Source organism: Xenopus tropicalis, chromosome 3 (assembly GCF_000004195.4).
Source record: "Xenopus tropicalis strain Nigerian chromosome 3, UCB_Xtro_10.0, whole genome shotgun sequence".
Classification (NCBI taxonomy): Eukaryota; Metazoa; Chordata; class Amphibia; order Anura; family Pipidae; genus Xenopus; species Xenopus tropicalis.
In genome coordinates, this window is record NC_030679.2 from 105738514 (window position 1) to 105756286 (window position 17773).

The 17773-nt window shown below is 37.8% G+C and overlaps 1 protein-coding gene across 4 annotated transcripts in view; it reads left to right on the forward strand.

Annotated features, from left to right (window-relative positions):
* adamtsl3 (ADAMTS like 3) overlaps window positions 1-17773 on the forward strand; it is a 283620-nt gene that overhangs the window by 54104 nt on the left and 211743 nt on the right. For all 4 annotated transcript variants that reach the window (XM_031899211.1, XM_031899210.1, XM_004912620.3 and 1 more), the window contains one exon: window positions 6307-6426. In XM_031899211.1, coding sequence (XP_031755071.1) covers window positions 6307-6426 — 120 coding nt within the window. The remainder of the gene's footprint in view (window positions 1-6306; window positions 6427-17773) is intronic.

A 17773-nucleotide genomic window follows, 5' to 3' on the forward strand; every position in this document is an offset into this window, starting at 1 on the left:
CTGCACATTTTGACCTGCCACAAGGGTAGCCAAATTAAAAAATTGGTATTTGGTATATTCAACAAATAAGTGCATCTCTCAGGTTATGTAAAGTCTTCATTTTTTATTATTTGGGTTTTTGAACTATTTAGCTTTTTGTTCAGCAGCTCTCCAGTTTGGAAGAGTGACAGAAATATGAATAGAGGAGGGACAGAAATATAAATAGAGGAGGGCCTAAATAAAAAGATAATTAAGAAAAGAATAGCAGTAACAATAAAGCTTTAGCCTCACAAAGCAATAGTTATTTGGCTAGTCAGTGACCCCAATTTGAAAGCTGGAAAGAGTCAGAAGAGGAAGGGAAATAATTAAAAAAAAAAATGAAGACTAGGCCATTCTATAACATACTAAAAGCTAACCTAAAGGCGCACCACCCCTATAAGCTACAGAGTAGCAATCCTTCTCTTTAACTATGTGGTGTTGTTACAATATTACATAACATATTTCAAAATGGCAACACAAAGAAGAGAAAATATTTGAACAGCAAATATATTTTGTATTTGACAATATATACCTTCCAAAATGTGGTGGAGTTTTGTGTTGTTTGGCTCAGTATTATTCTGTTTCATGAAGCCTAGTGTTTTAAACTTGCTAATCTACTTGTTTGTGGTGATGAGGAGCATCAGAACCTTTGTCTGGTTTTAATTATGTTCTTACTAAGTTTCCTAGCACTTCACTATACATTCAACGGTACAGGACCATACACTCTGAGTGCAAGGAAAATGCATTAACAATATACTGAAATCAATTCATGCTGAATGCGTGAAGTGAAAAGGTGATTAGGTGATTCTTTACCACTTTATCCAACAGAGTTATTTTCAGAGGCCTTCAGGTTCCAGTAGTGCATGGAGAATGTGTTCTGGATTCAACCACTTTCTGTAATACAGGGGTTCTTGGGTTCGAAGGGAAGAATGGAACTGGAATATGTTTATTTGTCAGTCTTTCTACCTATCTCTCTCTCTCTCTCTCTCTCTTTCAATCTACCTGTCTGTCTGTTTATCTATCTATCTATCTATCTATCTATCTATCTATCTATCTGTCTGTCTGTCTATCAATCTGTCTGTCTGTATATCTATCTATCCCTGCCTATCTTTCTATAATCTATCTATCTATCTATCTATGTATCTATCTATCTATCATCTATCTATCTATCTATCTATCTATCTATGTGTATATCTATCTCTCTATCTATATATCCATCCCTATCTGTCTGTATATCTATCTCTCTATCTATTTAACACTGCTGTTTTTGGGACCTCACAGAGAGGCAGTGGCAGACAAAGGGAATTTAAAGCAACACTATTCTTTCTCACAAATGTGGTGTGTATAGTAAAAAAAGATGGGTTTAGTGTAATTATAAATCAAGCCTCTCTAATGTGCAGCTTTAGTAGAACTTCTGTTGTTTGGTTGTCAGAGGAAGATGTAAGTAGCTGAAAAAACAGCTGAACAGCTCCTTACTGGAATATAAATAATGGGGTACCACATAGGATAGTTTAAGCTAGGATAGTATAAGAGCCCTGATAGTTCCATTAAATCTATAAAAGCCCCAAACCTGTTCTGGTCAGTAAGCTGTGAAACATTTATTGAAGGCATACAGAAACCAAGCTGCAAGTAAATCTTTCTGCACTGTGTAACTATTCATATGAATCCAACTGAGTGGCTATAGGATATTGTTTTTATTGTTATACTAAGTATTTCTGTTAATCCCTATTAACACATACAGTGTATACTGCCTGAAAGCGCTCTTGGTTCCTGGATTGCCATTGGGCAATGCTGGATCAGGCCTGGAATGTAGACCTATAGGAACTGTGCTGTGAAGTGCCAGCTAATTTGTAGTGAGGTAATTACAGTATATGTATGAATCACTGTAAAGTCACCAAAAAGCACAGAATAAAATAAGTGTTTTCATACTGAGCTACAGGCTGTAAACAGAAATCTCAGAGCATGATTTCATCAGGTCAACAGTTAGAATAATCCACTTGGGTGATAACATATAAACACTCAAAGTTCAAAGCCAAACTGAATCTCTTTTTAGCAAACAACTACCTTATCCACCACTGAATACACCCTTCTGAAACTAACTGCTCTCTTCTTGTCAGTGGATTTCATATTTCTGTTTTCCCACTTATGTTACAGATCATGTTTGCACATATAATTGAGCGCGTGAATTTCAAGTACATTTGTTGTTTCCATGACTAAAAATGTTATGACTTTTCTATACCAGTATAAATAAGACAACATCTTATTTTATGTGCATTACTGCATGTATCAAGAATAGACCTAGGGGTAGAAAGCAGAGGCACCGGTCTAGGGTACAATCATTTTGTAGATAGACACCCTTCTATTGCCAAAGCTCCTTGGCCTGACTCGGACATGTGTTACACCAATTAAAAAGTCTGCTCAGTTTTAAAAATGGATATGAGTGCTCTAGAATGGCAAAAAAATTTGCAAACCTTAAAAATAAGAGAACCATGTCATCTCAGATAACAAAGATTTGTAATTGGTTTTGTCAATGTTTGTCTTTTGCAAGATGCTGCTTCATCTGAAGTTGTTGTGTTATGTATATACATATATAGCACATTCCTTGGATGCCATGAATAGGGTACCATTGTAGATTACTAAAGTCCACTTGAATTCCCCATTTTTTTTAAAGCAGATAATCAGTAAAATGCTTTAGAACAGAGCTGTATTTCCCAATAATACATTGTTTTTTAAAACTACACATGTTCACAAAAAAGAATATCAAAACAACAAATGTAGAAATAGCTTTCCCAGAACTAGACATTGAGGGATAACTCGGACTGGTTGTAAGAAGAACATATGGTATTGGGAGTTGAGAAGTTCATTTGGGGCCTGCAAAAGGGAGTGAACATAGTGAGGATGATAAGAATCCAATATCAGTCTACATTGTGTTATCTATCTATCTATCTGTCTCTGTCTGTCTGTCTATCTATCTATCTATTGATCTATCAGTCTTTGGGGTGCCAGTCCTTACTAATCCCTCTGTCTTCCAGAAATGTGTTTACGTGTATAAACATTTTTTTAAGGGGTGAGGGTTCATCTTTAACCTAAACCTAACCCATAGTATGTTATAGAATGGCGTATTCTAAGTAACTGTTCAGTTGTTCTTCATTATTTATTTGTTATAGTTTTTGAATTATTGGCCTTCTTCTTGCAACTCTTTGCAGTTTTTAAATGGGGGTCACTGACCCCGGCAGCCAAAAAGCTATTGCTCTGGGAGGTTACAGTCTTATTGTTACTTTTTGTAACTTTCTTTTCTATTAAGGCCCTCTTCTATTGATATGACATCTCTTAGTGCAGGGGTGTCAAACTCAATCACATAAGGGGGCCAAAATCTAAAACACAGGCTAAGTCGTGGGCCAAATTTTTTATTAATATACTTAGTAATATACTAAGGGGTATATTTATCACAATGTGTAAAAAGTGGAGTAAGACATTACCGGTGATGTTGCTCATAGCAGCCAATAGATGCTTTGCTACTGTTGAAATCTGATTACTGATTGGTTGCCTTGGGCAATATTACTGGTAATGCTTCCCTCCACTTTTTACACAGCATTATTATTATTATTAACATTTATTTATAAAGCGCCAACATATTCCGCAGCGCTGTACAATAAGTGGGTTTCATACATTGGACATACAGAGTAACATATAAAGCAATCAATAACCGATACAAGATGAAGAGGGCCCTGCCCAAAAGAGCTTACAATCTACAGCATGATAAATATACCCCTTAGTCTTAGTTACTATGTGAGGAAAATGGAAATTGATCAGGCTGGATAGTCAGACATACTCACCAAGGGCCACATAAAACAGCCAGGTGGGCCGGATTTGGCCCCCAGGCCTTGTGTTTGACATATATGTCTTAGGGCCTTGGCAGATGGGGAGATTAGTCGCCTGCGACAAATCTCCCTTGTTGCGGGCAACTAATCTCCCGGATATGCCATCCCACCGGCTTGAATGCAAATCGCCGGGGGGATGGCATATGCAACACCGCTATTTACCGAAATTGCAAAGTTTCCTCTCAAGGCAACTTCCACAATTTCGGTAAAATCATTGAAGCCGGTGGGATGGCATATCAGGGAGATTAGTCGCCCGCAACAAGGGAGATTTGTCGCGGGCGACTAATCTCCCCGTCTACCGTGGCCCTTATCCAACCACACCCTGGTTGCTAACGTAACTTGGACCCTTGCAACAAAATAACTGCTGAAACTCCAAACTGGAGAGCTGCTGAACTAAAAATTAAATAACTAATAAATTACAAATAATATATAATGAAGACCAATTACAAATGGTTTCAGAATATTACTCTCTCCATCATACTAAACTCAAAAGTGAACAACCCCTTTAAATGGTAGTGGCTACTCTTAATCAGTAGTCATGTAGAGCATTTTAACTTCCTAAGGGAAGCTTTAATTTTTATTGTGACATTTCTATAGCCAACTGCAACAGTATTAGTGAGCAATACCTGCCACGTTCATTTAGCCAACCATTTGCCTTACATCTATATGTTCATCTTATTCCTAATGAATTGTAATCCTAAGCAACTATACACATATAAATAATATAAATAACACATTTCCAGTGGTTTCTATTTGTCCCTTTTTATTTGGTTCTGACATTTGAAACAATGTAGCAGAATTTAGACCTGTAAAGAAGTTTTGCAAGACTGACAAAACCACATTTCCACTTCCCCCCAAAAGCTGATCAAGAGAAGGCAAATGTGATGCTAGTCTACCTGTTAAAGCTCTAAAGGTCTAATACCCAAAGAAGAAAGGCAGGTTTGGCATAAAATGCAGCTCATTTGCAAGCATGCAGGGCGCAACTGGAGCTCTCGGGATTCTTGTAATCTTATGACTGTAAAATCACTGAAATTTCCAAGCAAAATTGGTTTCTTTAATTCTTAATGTATGTTAAAAAAATACTGTAATGTATCAAACATTTGAAAACCACCCTGAGAGAACCCAAATCACTAGGTTCTCGAAGCAAGAGGAACAACCACAACCTCCCTTCTTACCATCTCCGCTGAACTGGTTTGTGGTTTAAGTAACTGGGCTTCCTGTGCGGTTGAGCAGGTCTTTTTTTGAATTGGCTAGATGTTCATTATATAATAAAAAATGGTGTGAGGAAGGAAAGCCAGGGGTCTTTTTGTATATGGGAAAGTGTGTATAGATTTATGATTTTAAAGAGATGTGTGGTAATTCATAATTAATTGAATAATAATAAGTTGTATTTTCTTTATAAGGCCATTCGTTCCAAGGAATTTTACAGATCCTGTTTGTGGCATTTCTACAGACACCTCTGGGATGGAAGTTCTGGTTCTGCTGTGGTGGGATCAGCCATTTCCAGTGAGGGGATAGGATAAAGGAACAATTATCCCACTGTATGGCTGCCACTTAGAAGTGCCTAATTATGCCATATGTAAAATAACACTTGGGAAATGAATAATTGCACTAAGTCTCAATGCAAGCAATTATTTTGTTTATTCTTTGGTTCCAGTTGTAGCTTATTTTCCATGCATGCCAGTTCTCCATTACTGAGTAGGAGTTTGAGATGGGTAATGTGTGCTTCCTGAGCTTGGCATTCTATTGACCAATATGTTTTGATATCTTTATTCACCACATAAGGAGTCAGTTTAGCAACGTTTTCCTTGGTTGGTAAAAAAAATATTGAACATTTCATATTTAATCATTTGCTTTCTAATCGATCCAGCAGGACACAAACTGCCTAAATTCTTCTTCACTACTTGCAATTTGTGGCAGGGATTGATAATTCAGAGGGGTATTAGATTAGAGTTGTTGCTGACCAGCTTGGTGTTCAAAACAGTTAAAGACATTCTGCCCAACTGACATATAGGGGGGCATTTATTAACATTCAGATATTTGTGGTGTAGAGTTTTTTGAAACCATAACTAAACTCATTTCCATGAATGTCAGTAATCTATTAAAAGATTCGAATTGAAAAAGCAGAACCACAAAGCAAAGAAAGATCTATTAGTTGTAAAAGGGACATCTGCCATAGTCTTTTGCATGATCTCGACAGGTTTTAGGTGGCATATTTTTTCATCTAGGTTCATTTTGGCATTTTGTTTTCCCCCAAAAAATCAAGTAATAATAAATGCCTTGTATTAATTTGCCTCTATACATTATATACTTGAGGCACACCTGTATATAGAAGAAGTAAAAATCGCATGTTTTGTGTTGTTATCGCTCCTCATTACAAATATTACATGATTATTTTCAATTGTAGGCATCAGTGGACCAGACTCAAGGGGCATACTTCTTACCTGAATTTGCTCTGTCTCCACAAGGGAGCTTCCTTGAAGATACAACCGGGGAACAATTTCTGACTTACCGTTATGATGATCAAGTAAGTTTTAAATGGTCGGTTTACTGTGTGTGATATGAAGCATTTAACCCATTAACTACTGTGGTTTTTGAATAGTGCAATAGCGCAACACTCTGAAGGTGCTCAGACACAAAAATCATTTTGGCATCTTTTGTGTAATCTATGCAGGAACCTGAGTTGATTAATGTAATTATCATATTCATATGCAGGTCTGATGTAATACATGTTAGGAATAATTATAATTAGATCCTTCAGACTATCCCCCACTCGTTATTGACTTGTTATTGACTTTTCACTCCTTGATAACAAGGAGTGAAAAGTCAATAACAAGTCAATAACGAGTGGGGGATAGTCTGAAGGATCTAATTATAATTATTCCTAATATGTATTACATCAGACCTGCATATGAATATGAGTGGCTGGCTGTGCCACTGGGGGAAATCAGCTGCCAATTTGACTGGATACAGTTTGTACTGATTGTACCAAATCAAGCCGGAAAAGCACAAAACCAAGTCAAATTAACAATTAAAAACAGTAAGTAGCACTTCTAGGTGTTATTTCTTGTCTCCAGGGCAGGTTAGGCAGCCAGTGGCAGAAGTCTTTTGACAGCCTTATTTCTTTTAAGGAATCCTCTAAGAATTTTCTGGGATGTAATTCTTACTTGTCATTCCGACCTAATACTGTAGGGGACAGATGTTAAAAGGCTTACTTATTAATAGTATGTAACTAAATTGTACTTAAAGGGGATGTTCACCTGCGGACTATAATCTGAATTTGCTATAATCAGCTGCTTAAACTCTTTCTCCTCTGCTCTCTCTTTGCAAGAGATCACAACACCAACTTGCATTTTGCCCAGACAGGAAGGGGATGTGCCAGACCAGGACTTGGCAGGCAGACAAATAAAAAAGTTCTAACTGAACTAGTTCTGGGCATGCCTTCCCTCTCCTGCTTCATTTGCATTTCATTTATCCAACTGACTGAATCTTACCAGCCAATGGTCAGTGTGAACTTTTTTTTATTTGGCTGCCTGCCAAGTCCTGGTCTGGCAAATCCCCTACAGAGAGAGCTGATCAAGGAGAGTTTTAGCAGTGCTGATAATGGTTTGTAGCTGCAAAACTAAACAAAAAAAAAATGTTTTGGTGATCATCCCCTTTAAGGTTATTGATGGATATATGTTGCCTAGGAATATGGGCTATGCACCTGCCTAAGATTTTTACTGGAAAGAACATCTAAAAACACACCAGTTTCATATGACCTTATCATTATTTTCTTGTTGTTTAGCTACCTCACATTGGTCTCATAAAGGGTACTGTGTGTTAAACAAATGAAGAAATAAATACAGAAATGCAGGATGATGGGGCCCATCTCTTAGTTCCACTACAATAAATTGTTTCATATTCTTTGTCAAAGAGATACTTGTCTCCAAAATGGCAGGGCACCCCAAACATGTAGGGGAGCTAAACAGTCATTTAAATTGCTTTAGGCGTTGCAGAAATACCAGGCAAGGCACATTCATTACACCTGCACTTATAAGTAATATTTCATGCTGCCAAGATTGGGACAGGATTTTAAAATCACCATCAGTTACAGTTGGCAATTGCTTCCTGTAGGTTGCCCTTGAAGTGAACAGTAAACCCCAAGGGAAATGTTTGTTCTTCAAATTATCTGTTAAGAGATTCTTATTCCTTTGCAATCCGTAATCCAACCTACATCTACTTCTAGGAGAAAAATGGTTTCATAATTACTGGCAGGGATTTAAGAAGGTTGTGTCATGAACAGAAATGGAGACTTCTCCTTGCAGCTGTGCCTTCAAAACTGTAATGGAGTAAAATAAAAATGAGGTTTTATTTCATGTTTTCATTTCTCACTTTGTTGGTGGCTAATTCTCTTACCTACCGCAATCATTTTATTTTCCAAAATCATCCTAAAAAAAGATTGGTTTTCCTACACAAGTAAAGAATTCCTATTTCACTGACAGTAGAGGTGTTGCTTCCAAGGCTTAAACCATTCCATGCTTTAGACCACCAACTAGGAACCGTCAGGATTATTTTCAAAGGAGCTTGTTAAGTGGCTAGCTTAGTTGGCTAACCCCTTCATGGGCACGTGGACATAAAAAACACTGTAGAACTCCGCAAAGTTCCCTGAGGAGAAGGAGTTAAAGAACACTAATACCAGAGTACAAATTATTCTTATTTGAGAGCATGTAGGAGCTATTATAGAATGTTCCACCCTAATCTGTGTCTGTTTATCTATCTGTCTATTGCAATCTACTTATCTATTAATCTATCTGTTCTTCAAAGTGCGAGAGAATACAGAGAATGCTTTACCAACAGATATTTTATATCCTATTTAGTGACCAATCATAGAATTTAAGCAAATTGTTTTTAATATGGTTTTTGCAGCAAATAGTGGCCTTTTACATCTTTTACATTGTGCCACCATTTTATGATGGTCTGTGTGCAGAAATGGGAAGGTACAATAGCAAGTTAGCAGCTCCCAGTAGGTATCAGGATCCCAGTAAGGAATCCAAGTCTGGCTTGAGACTCCTCCAGTTACATGGGAGTAGGAGAAACAATTGGTTACCTGAAAGCAGTTCTAATGTGTAGCTATGGCTTCTTCTAAAAGCTCAGACTCAGGCACAATGCACTGAGATGGCTGCCTACGCACCAATATTACAACTAAAAATAAAATTAATTTGCTGGTTCAAGAATAAAATTTTAAATGGTGAATTATTTGCTATGTAAAAAGTATAATTTAGAAATAAAATGTATATCAGTATCCCTTTAAAATGGCAGTTCTTGTATATGTGAGTGTTCCACTTACTAGTAAAAAGGCTTAAATTATATGAAACAGCATTTTAAATTTGGTCTGTTATGTAATATATTGTATAAAGCCCTGCAATGTACTGTATGGCTTCCCTTTAGCTCACAGGTCCCTAGATTTTGTCAAGGTTAGTGTTCCTCAAAATGCCCCCATGTTGCCTTCCAGTAATGATTCACCTACATAACTACAGGAGCAAGAGTTATGCCTTATTCAGTGAACAGTGACCCCAGTATGCTAGAGCAAAATTTGGCAGAAAAATGTATGGGTTTTTCTGTTCATAAATGGAAAATTTTCTTTGGCAAAAATAACATCTTCCAAATGTTTCCCATAGCCAGCTAAAAGTCATCTGTTCTGATTTTGATATTTACTATACATACTTCCTTGAAGATCTAATCTAATTTTCCTCAGTGACTGGGGGTCTGAGGGTTGGCACCAGTCATTAAAATAAAATTAATTTTGTATGTGCATTCTGTGAGAGAAGGTAGTGCTATGGAATTGTTCTATACTGAGAAGTTATTAACAACTTGTGTGGCACCAAGTCTTCCTTTTGATCTGCAGAAATGTATGTCAGAGGTGGTATAGAGATGTCTTTAATATAGCATGTGAGCTTACATAATTTGGCCAAAGTGTGTCACTAAAACTTTCTGCCCTATGCCGCTGTGTGAGCCATACTAAGCCTGCCTTATGCTGCCTGTGTGTCATACTCTGCCTGCCCTACCTTGCCTGTGTGTGCCATACTCTGCCTGCCCTAGTTTGCTTGTGTGTGCTATACTCTGCCTGCCATATGCTGCCTGTGTGTGCCATACTCTGCCTGCCCTACCTTGCCTGTGTGTGACATACTCTGCCTGCCCTATGCTGCCTGTGTGTGCCATATTCTGCTTGCCTTATGCTGCCTGTGTGTGCCATACTCTGCATGCCCTATGCTGCCTGTGTGTGCCATACTCTGCCTGCCCTATGCTGCCTGTGTGTGCCATACTCTGCATGCCCTATGCTGCCTGTGTGTGCCATACTCTGCCTGCCCTATTTTGCCTGTGTGTGACATACTCTGCCTGCCCTATGCTGCCTAGGGCAGGCAGAACATAAAGTGACACAATGCCAGGACTGCTCTTACAGTCTGAGGTGTGAACAGGTAAACAATGAGGGTGATTACAGTCTGAGCCTGAGGTGTGAACAAAGCAGGGATTAAAAAGTGTGAACAGTACAGGGGATTACAGGTGAACAGGTAAAAATTTGGGTGATTACAGTCTGAGCCTGAGGTGTGAACAATGCAGGGGGTGAACAATGCAGGGATTAAAAGGTGTGAACAGTACAGGGGATTACATGTTAAAACAATACAGGGGGATTACAGCCTGAATCTGAGGTGAACCATGCAGGGGGCCAGTTAATCTCAGTACTGATACCATTTATATTTTACACAAAGGTAAGCAGTCACAGCAGCCAGACAGGTGGGGGGCCACACATAGGGGGCCACGGGCCGGATTGCAGTTGGACAGCACTGTTTTAGACGAATGAATAAAATAATGTTTTAACTGACATCGGCTGATGGTTCCGGCGTGTGCTTGAAGCTGTCTATTCATGTATGGTTTACTGCTCCTTCAAGCTACGGGTTCTAGAACCCTGGCCACCTATCGACAATGGAAAGTTTTTGAGTCGTTTGAGACCTTCTTCCTTTTTGACTTGCAGAACTTGCCTATTGTTGGAAACAAGCAACAGACCCAGGGGTTTCATACACACACACACATATATATATACAACACAGCATAGATTTATCCTCTGCTTATAATGTATAGTGCATGCAAGACCATCAGTCACTGACATGCAGTGAAATGTAAATGAAAAGAAACATCTCATTTTAATTGTTGTAAAACACTATACAGCATACACATTTTCATTATGAAAAATATGTAAAACAAAAAAGTGTAGCCCCATCGTAAGGACTGGGGGTATTATTAGTGCTGAACATGGATAGAGATAAGGTGAATTAATGCAGGACATGGATAGAGATAAGGTTAATTAGTGCAGAACATGGATACAGGGACCTTTATGTCACAGGGCTGAGTATTTGGCTGAATATCTTGAGACTGTGGTTTGTTCAAACACTGTAACTTGTGGTTCCAAGATATGCTTTGTCTTTGATTTTGCTGCGCCTTTGGGACTACTGCAAAATATTACATGATGTAGTCTTGGCTTCCAGGCATGATTATTACACCAATTGCTTACATTCTCTATTCAAATCAAAAAACAGAAATGCAATGCTATCAAAAGTTAACAAAGGATATCCACTGATGTACCTTCTACCTGAGATTGGAATGAAACTACAAATCCCAACATCTTCAGACAGTCATTATGGTGTTGATGATTAACTGTCATTCAGACAGTCATTATGGCGTTGATGATTTACTAGGCTCTTCTGTACAGGAAAAGGAATAGTAGTATGTTAAAAACAGCAAAAGCCAAAAAAGACACCCATGGCTCCAATATCTATCATGAGCCAAACATTTTTATTGGCTTGTTATTTTTTGTTTAGATGCAGCTGCAGAAACATCTGTACTGTGAGATATTATCCCCTTTATTCCCCTCTCTGTATTCCTATAGATTATGCAATGCCTATATGTCTGTGTGATTGTATGTGATCTATTTTACTACAATACGTCTAATAAAAATGCAAGGTGTTCCTGTATGAAAGAGTATTATATAACATTTGGATATCATTTTATTTCTAAATCTACAAATCTTAACCATTTACATGCCACACAATGTATAATCTACTGCCCAGGCAAGAGAGTACCACTATCTCTCTCTGCTTATGTTTGGCAACAATAAAGCTGGCATAGAAAGGGTTTAAATATATCATCCAATCTAAGAGTTGTACATAAATGTATATTGTTAAATACAACTGTAGAACAGAGTTGGAAAAGATAAAATGCTGGCAGCCAACAAACAGAGCTGGAATTTGGGGTTTTGTCTATACTGCAAGCCACAAAATAGCCACATATTGTGTTGTGACTATTATTATTTTATAATGCATATTTGTGCTAAATTCTACAGATATCACGAAGTGTGCAACCAAGCCCCTTTCTCTGCACCTGTTGGAGGGGGAGACTGACTCCCGAAAACCCCAGGAGGGTTGACAGTTCTGCAACTCCTCTAGTTAAAACATAACATGGATTTTAAATAAAAGTGGTCATTTACAGATGTCTGCAAAATCCTCAGTTGTGATGTATGCTTAGCAATTCTTTTTTAAAAATAGGTTTATTTTAATGGCTTATCAGAGTGCCTCCTCTACCCAGCAGTCTTTTCTTCAACTCAATCATACTCTTTCTTATTGCATTGCAAACCCCTGAAATCATGCAATAAAGGTGGCCATACATGGTATGATCCACTTGTTTGGCGTGGTCCCCAAACAAGCAGATCTTCTCCCCATATGCCCACCTAAGCTGGGTGATATTGGGCTAATTCAGTCGTAGGGACAAATGATCAAATTAAACCGGTGGGCATAGGTGACAAGGACTTCATCAATGAGCTGATGCAAACCCTGATTCAACGAAATTGAGGATTGAGACCTTCCCAATTTTAGGTTAGAAATTGATTGATTAGGCCTTTCGGGAGTGCCCATACATGGGCAGATAAGCTGCCGAAACGGTCTAAAGGACCCAGCTAAAATCTGCCCATGTATGGGAACCTTAAGAGCAGGTAAAATCTGTCAGTGACTCACAGCATGAGTGTGTTGGTCTAAGAAAAAAATGTTAGGTTGAAGAACTTAATGAAAGACGTAATTCACCTTTAAGTTAACCTTTAATGTGATATAGATTGGCCTTCAGAATGTATAACCCCCTTTTTAATATATGTTTATTCATTTGGGCTTATGTAGTGGCATAAACACTATCTAAATTTACAGAAAATATATATATAATTTGATCTTTTTACACAGACTTAACCAATTTCACAGACTGAAAGGAAACCATGATAGTCTGTCTTTGCAGTATGGAGCAGCTTCCCACCCCTTTCTATAAATTCACAGAGTGATCCAAATCCACCCTCAGCTTGTTCCATAATGAAATGATGGATTCTGGTGCATGAAGTCTCTGGTTTACAGATAATGTGGCTCAAATTTGTAAATAAAAATTTAAATAATTCAAAGGCTTCAAACTGAATGAAGTTCATAGCATCAGAATATCACTGTCTACATCTTACTAAAAGGTAATTTGAAAGTGAACTACCCTTTTAAAGATATAAATGAGAAAACAAGAAAACTATTTGTTTTAAAAAATTCCCTAAAGTTTAGTGTTTTGATTTTTTTTTTTAATAATCAATTGGACATTGGACCTGTTTTCTGGCTGTACTTTTCCTTTAATGCAAGACTTATAGAGCACAAGGTATGAGGATTTTGCTTGCATGCCTAAGATGGAGGAAGTGACAAAATCCAGGATGAAGTTAAAACAAAGATCTGAACGACATATAACAAGTTTGTATGTGTTACACAAATATTTTCTCTGTTATACTAATTCCTAGAAGCCTGATATTTATTTAGCCATTTAAAAAACTCAGCACAAAGAGACTCATCGCGTGTACTATACAACAATAAGCAAAGCTATACAATTGCCATATGTTAAATAAATTTGTAAATGTTGAGACTATAAACCATGGAAAATCTTGTAAAGAGAGCTGTTAATTCCATGTGGTTATTACTAATATAATAGCACTCTGTTTTTTCTTTCACATATTTCTCTGTGTTATCTATTTTATGTAGCTTTGCGAATGGGCAGAGGCAGTGTAAGCACCTGCCTTGGGCGCAGTCATATACAGTCAGCAGCAGGGTGCATGTATTTTTTTTATACCTGCCCATTTTTCAGTCACTTTCTTTTCAGACACTTTCTTTTGCTTCCCCCTATTGCACTTTCTTATTGCCCCACATCCATTTTACTTTATTGCTATTGTCTGTGGCCATTTAAATAATCATGTCCCCATGACTTTCTTAATTCAATCACCAACTTATCAATTCTCTAAATCTGATGTTGGGCATTCACCGTGGCATGTTACATGTTCTTTCTTTTATGGTGAAAGGTTGAATTCTTTCAGTCCAAAGTGCCCAGTGGTGTTCACAATACCTATATCTTCTGTATCTGTGTTCCTGGCTCCACCAGGAGTGTTATCATTAGATATACTGTCTTTTTCCAGTATATCTAACATACTGGGTTTGTTTTATTTTTACTGTATCATTTTAAAAGAGGGGTGTCCAATAGGGCATACCAGTGTTCCTCTGCTGAGTGTTTTGGGACTGGCCAAGTAGATTTATTGAAAGGCCACAATACCTCCCTCACTAGGGCATAAGTGTTTTATGCTAGGCTTTCGGCTGTATTCTACTACTTGCGGTGTGTTAAAATTAGATAAAGATTAGTGAACATGCCAGTTTGCCACACAGAAAAACCACAGTGTGTACTTTGCCTAATTGTAATGTCACACACTTACAGCATTGCTGCTTTCATGTAGGTTTGATTTCTCTACTTATGTTTCAGAAGGTCAATTTAGAACCTGTTTCCACCACCCTATAGATCTTGCTTTCCTTAAAGAATAAGTTGGTGGTACAAAATTTTTGTATATCATATACCTTTAGTTATGAGCCTTATATGCAGACAGAACATTTGGTTAAACTGCCACTTATCCTGCTTTCTTACAGTCTAACTGGACCATCACAGTTCTCTGTTTATTATCATTGAGAAGTCTCTGAGATATAGTAAATGCAAGGAAATCAGTCTGTATGATAACTTTTGGAAATATATAGAATTCCCCTCAGCACTCCACCTAGAGATCACTGATACTTTTTCAAGCTATGAAGGCAGCTGTTTAAAGCTGGCGACACACCAATTAGAAACATACAGTATATAGGTCTTGAGAATAGCCCAATGCTCTATAGATCCCACAGCCGTACAGTCCAAGCAGGATATTTAAGATAGTTCTTGGAAAGTGCAGTCCCGGCATATGGTGGTAACAAAAGAGCATATTTGATCCTCAGCAAGAGGATTAACGTTATGTTACAATTAGGAGCTGTCACTTGGGTCTGCTTTTAGTAGACAGTGTTTTCCTTGCTCTAGCAGGGTGTTCTGCTGCAAGAAAAATATGTTTAATGTCAGAAAGAAAGCAGATTTGCAGCGAAGGAAAATAAGTGCAGAATGACAAGGCTATAGCTAAATATTAGTGTTTTCTTTAGAATGTACAGGTTTAAGTGGGAAGAATGTGTCTTTATACTGTATATTATCTAGGAGTTCTAGATACAGTACATCTGTGAAATGCCAACAATCCCAGAACTGTTGATATAACCTTATGCCCTACAAAACATGACTTTATTATATAAAAATATCTGCCACTATCAAACTGGAAGGTTGGAGCAAGAATGAAATGCCTTCCCTCCATGATCATTTCAGCCTCCTACTACAAGTGGTGACTATGACTGATACCGACCTCATTGCATTATGGGTAATTGTTACGAAATAATAATGCTTATACACTAGCCCAAAAAAATATGTCCAACATATGACTGTATAGAAATATGCTGCAAGCATGTATATTTCTGCATATGCAAAGCAACAAGCAGGTGACATTTTGTGCTGTTCCATATTCATAAATGAGCCACATTGCCCAATGGAACTTACAGGTTTTGGTGCTTAAGACTTAGGAGCTTATGAAAGTAGGGGCTCTATAAAAGAGACAATAAACTCAGCAGATGCTGCGAGGCTAAAGTATATGAGATAAAAACAGTGAATCACCCCCTTAAGGTGTTGGGGTTTCAGTGTCTCTTCAGAAAGACTTGCAGTGATGGTTGTAAAGTACTTAGGGCTCTGAGACACAGATGTCACACTCTCTAAGCCCTCCTTGCTCCTGAACAGCAACCCCCAAGCACAAGAGCACAGGAAGCTTTTGTTGCTTTGTATTTGCCACCATTGCCTGATATAATATACACAATGGATATGCACAGTGATGTCCTGCTTCTGTGCAGTGTGTGTGGAAACTGTCTTTAGTATAGTAATAAATGATCCTAGTGTTGATGCCCTGTACTTCACACTATTCTTCATGCTGACCCTGTCAGAAACCATGTTCTTGTTTGTTCTGGCAACAAAGGCCACCCAAACAAACTGAAGAATCTTACAGGATCAAGAATATTAAAAGGAGCTTCATCTGGGGGCAAACTCAGCTGGGTGATAAATTGCACTCAAATGGGTGAAATGCTTTCTCACTGTTATTGTAGTATTGTGTCCACATGTGGAAAACATTCCTTGCATTCGTATGAAATCACTGGTTATCTCCTTAATAGTCATGTGATGTGTACTATACCTCTAGCCCAGGGACAGTCATTATGGGCTCTACCATAAACATGCATTCTTAAAGCTAAACATACTGTGGAGTCAGCTGTAGTACAAAAGCTTTTGTGTGGAATTGTTCCTCTCCCAGAATTCCTTGTTTAGTAAATAAGATAAGAGTTTTTATTGCATGGCCTGACTAGAAAGTGAGAGAAGTACATCATCTGCCACCTTGTGCCTTTGTTTCAACAGGAACTTGTGTTTCCAGCATGGAAAAACCTACGGGTGTCATGCAAAAAGTTAGTGATTATAGCATGTAGGGGTCCACTATCCCATTTTGAATGTTAGGATTGTTAAGGAAAAGAGGTCATCTTTCCAAAGCTTTTGGAGGCCCTACAATTATAAAAAGTTCACCACTGGGGTCTGTTCGAATCTTTACTTTTTTATATTGGGGTCCCACATTTTTTATAGGATCATAGATCAAAAAGTCTGAAAAAGCCTACAGTGAAAGATTCAATTACACCTTTGGTGCCAAAAAAGGCATGCAGCACCCATGGGGAAAAAAATAGTTTAGCCATGAGTCACCATAATGTGATCTTGGACCACAGCAAAGTTTGATTGAAAAGCTCAGTTGGATTGTTGTGACACCATTGTTACCTTTCTAGTTACATTTTCCCATCTTACATTTTTTTTAAATCCGCAAAATGAAAAATTATTAATCACCACATGAAAAGGATTTATTGAGTTTGGCTCCCTTTCTGTATAAACAATTTAGCCACAAGGGAGAAGGATTACACACTTGTTACACTTTATTGGCCTGTACTTTCCTAAACACCAAACATACTTATCAGATGTTTGCCTTATTGGATTATTAGCACTTGATGAAAAGTTCCTTTGTTTGGTTATTATCGAGCCAGACTGGATTGTGTATTGCAGAATCTATCAACAGTTTAGGAAGGCTTAGTAACAGTTCATTATGTCAGGAGTATAAATTAGCATTCCTCAGTATGTGACGTCAGGCCAGCTAGAAGAAATAAATAGCTATGTAGCCACACCATTCACAGTCCCAATGTTCTGGGACAACAGTTTCATATGTTTTGCAGACATATAAACTGCTTGGAGACCGCTATCTTGGTCTTATACAAAGGTAAAATTTATTTGGGATTGTTGCACTTTGAGATGCTCTATGGCATCATAAATTTGTTTTATTTATAACATTATCCACAATCCTATACAATGTATTTGCAGGA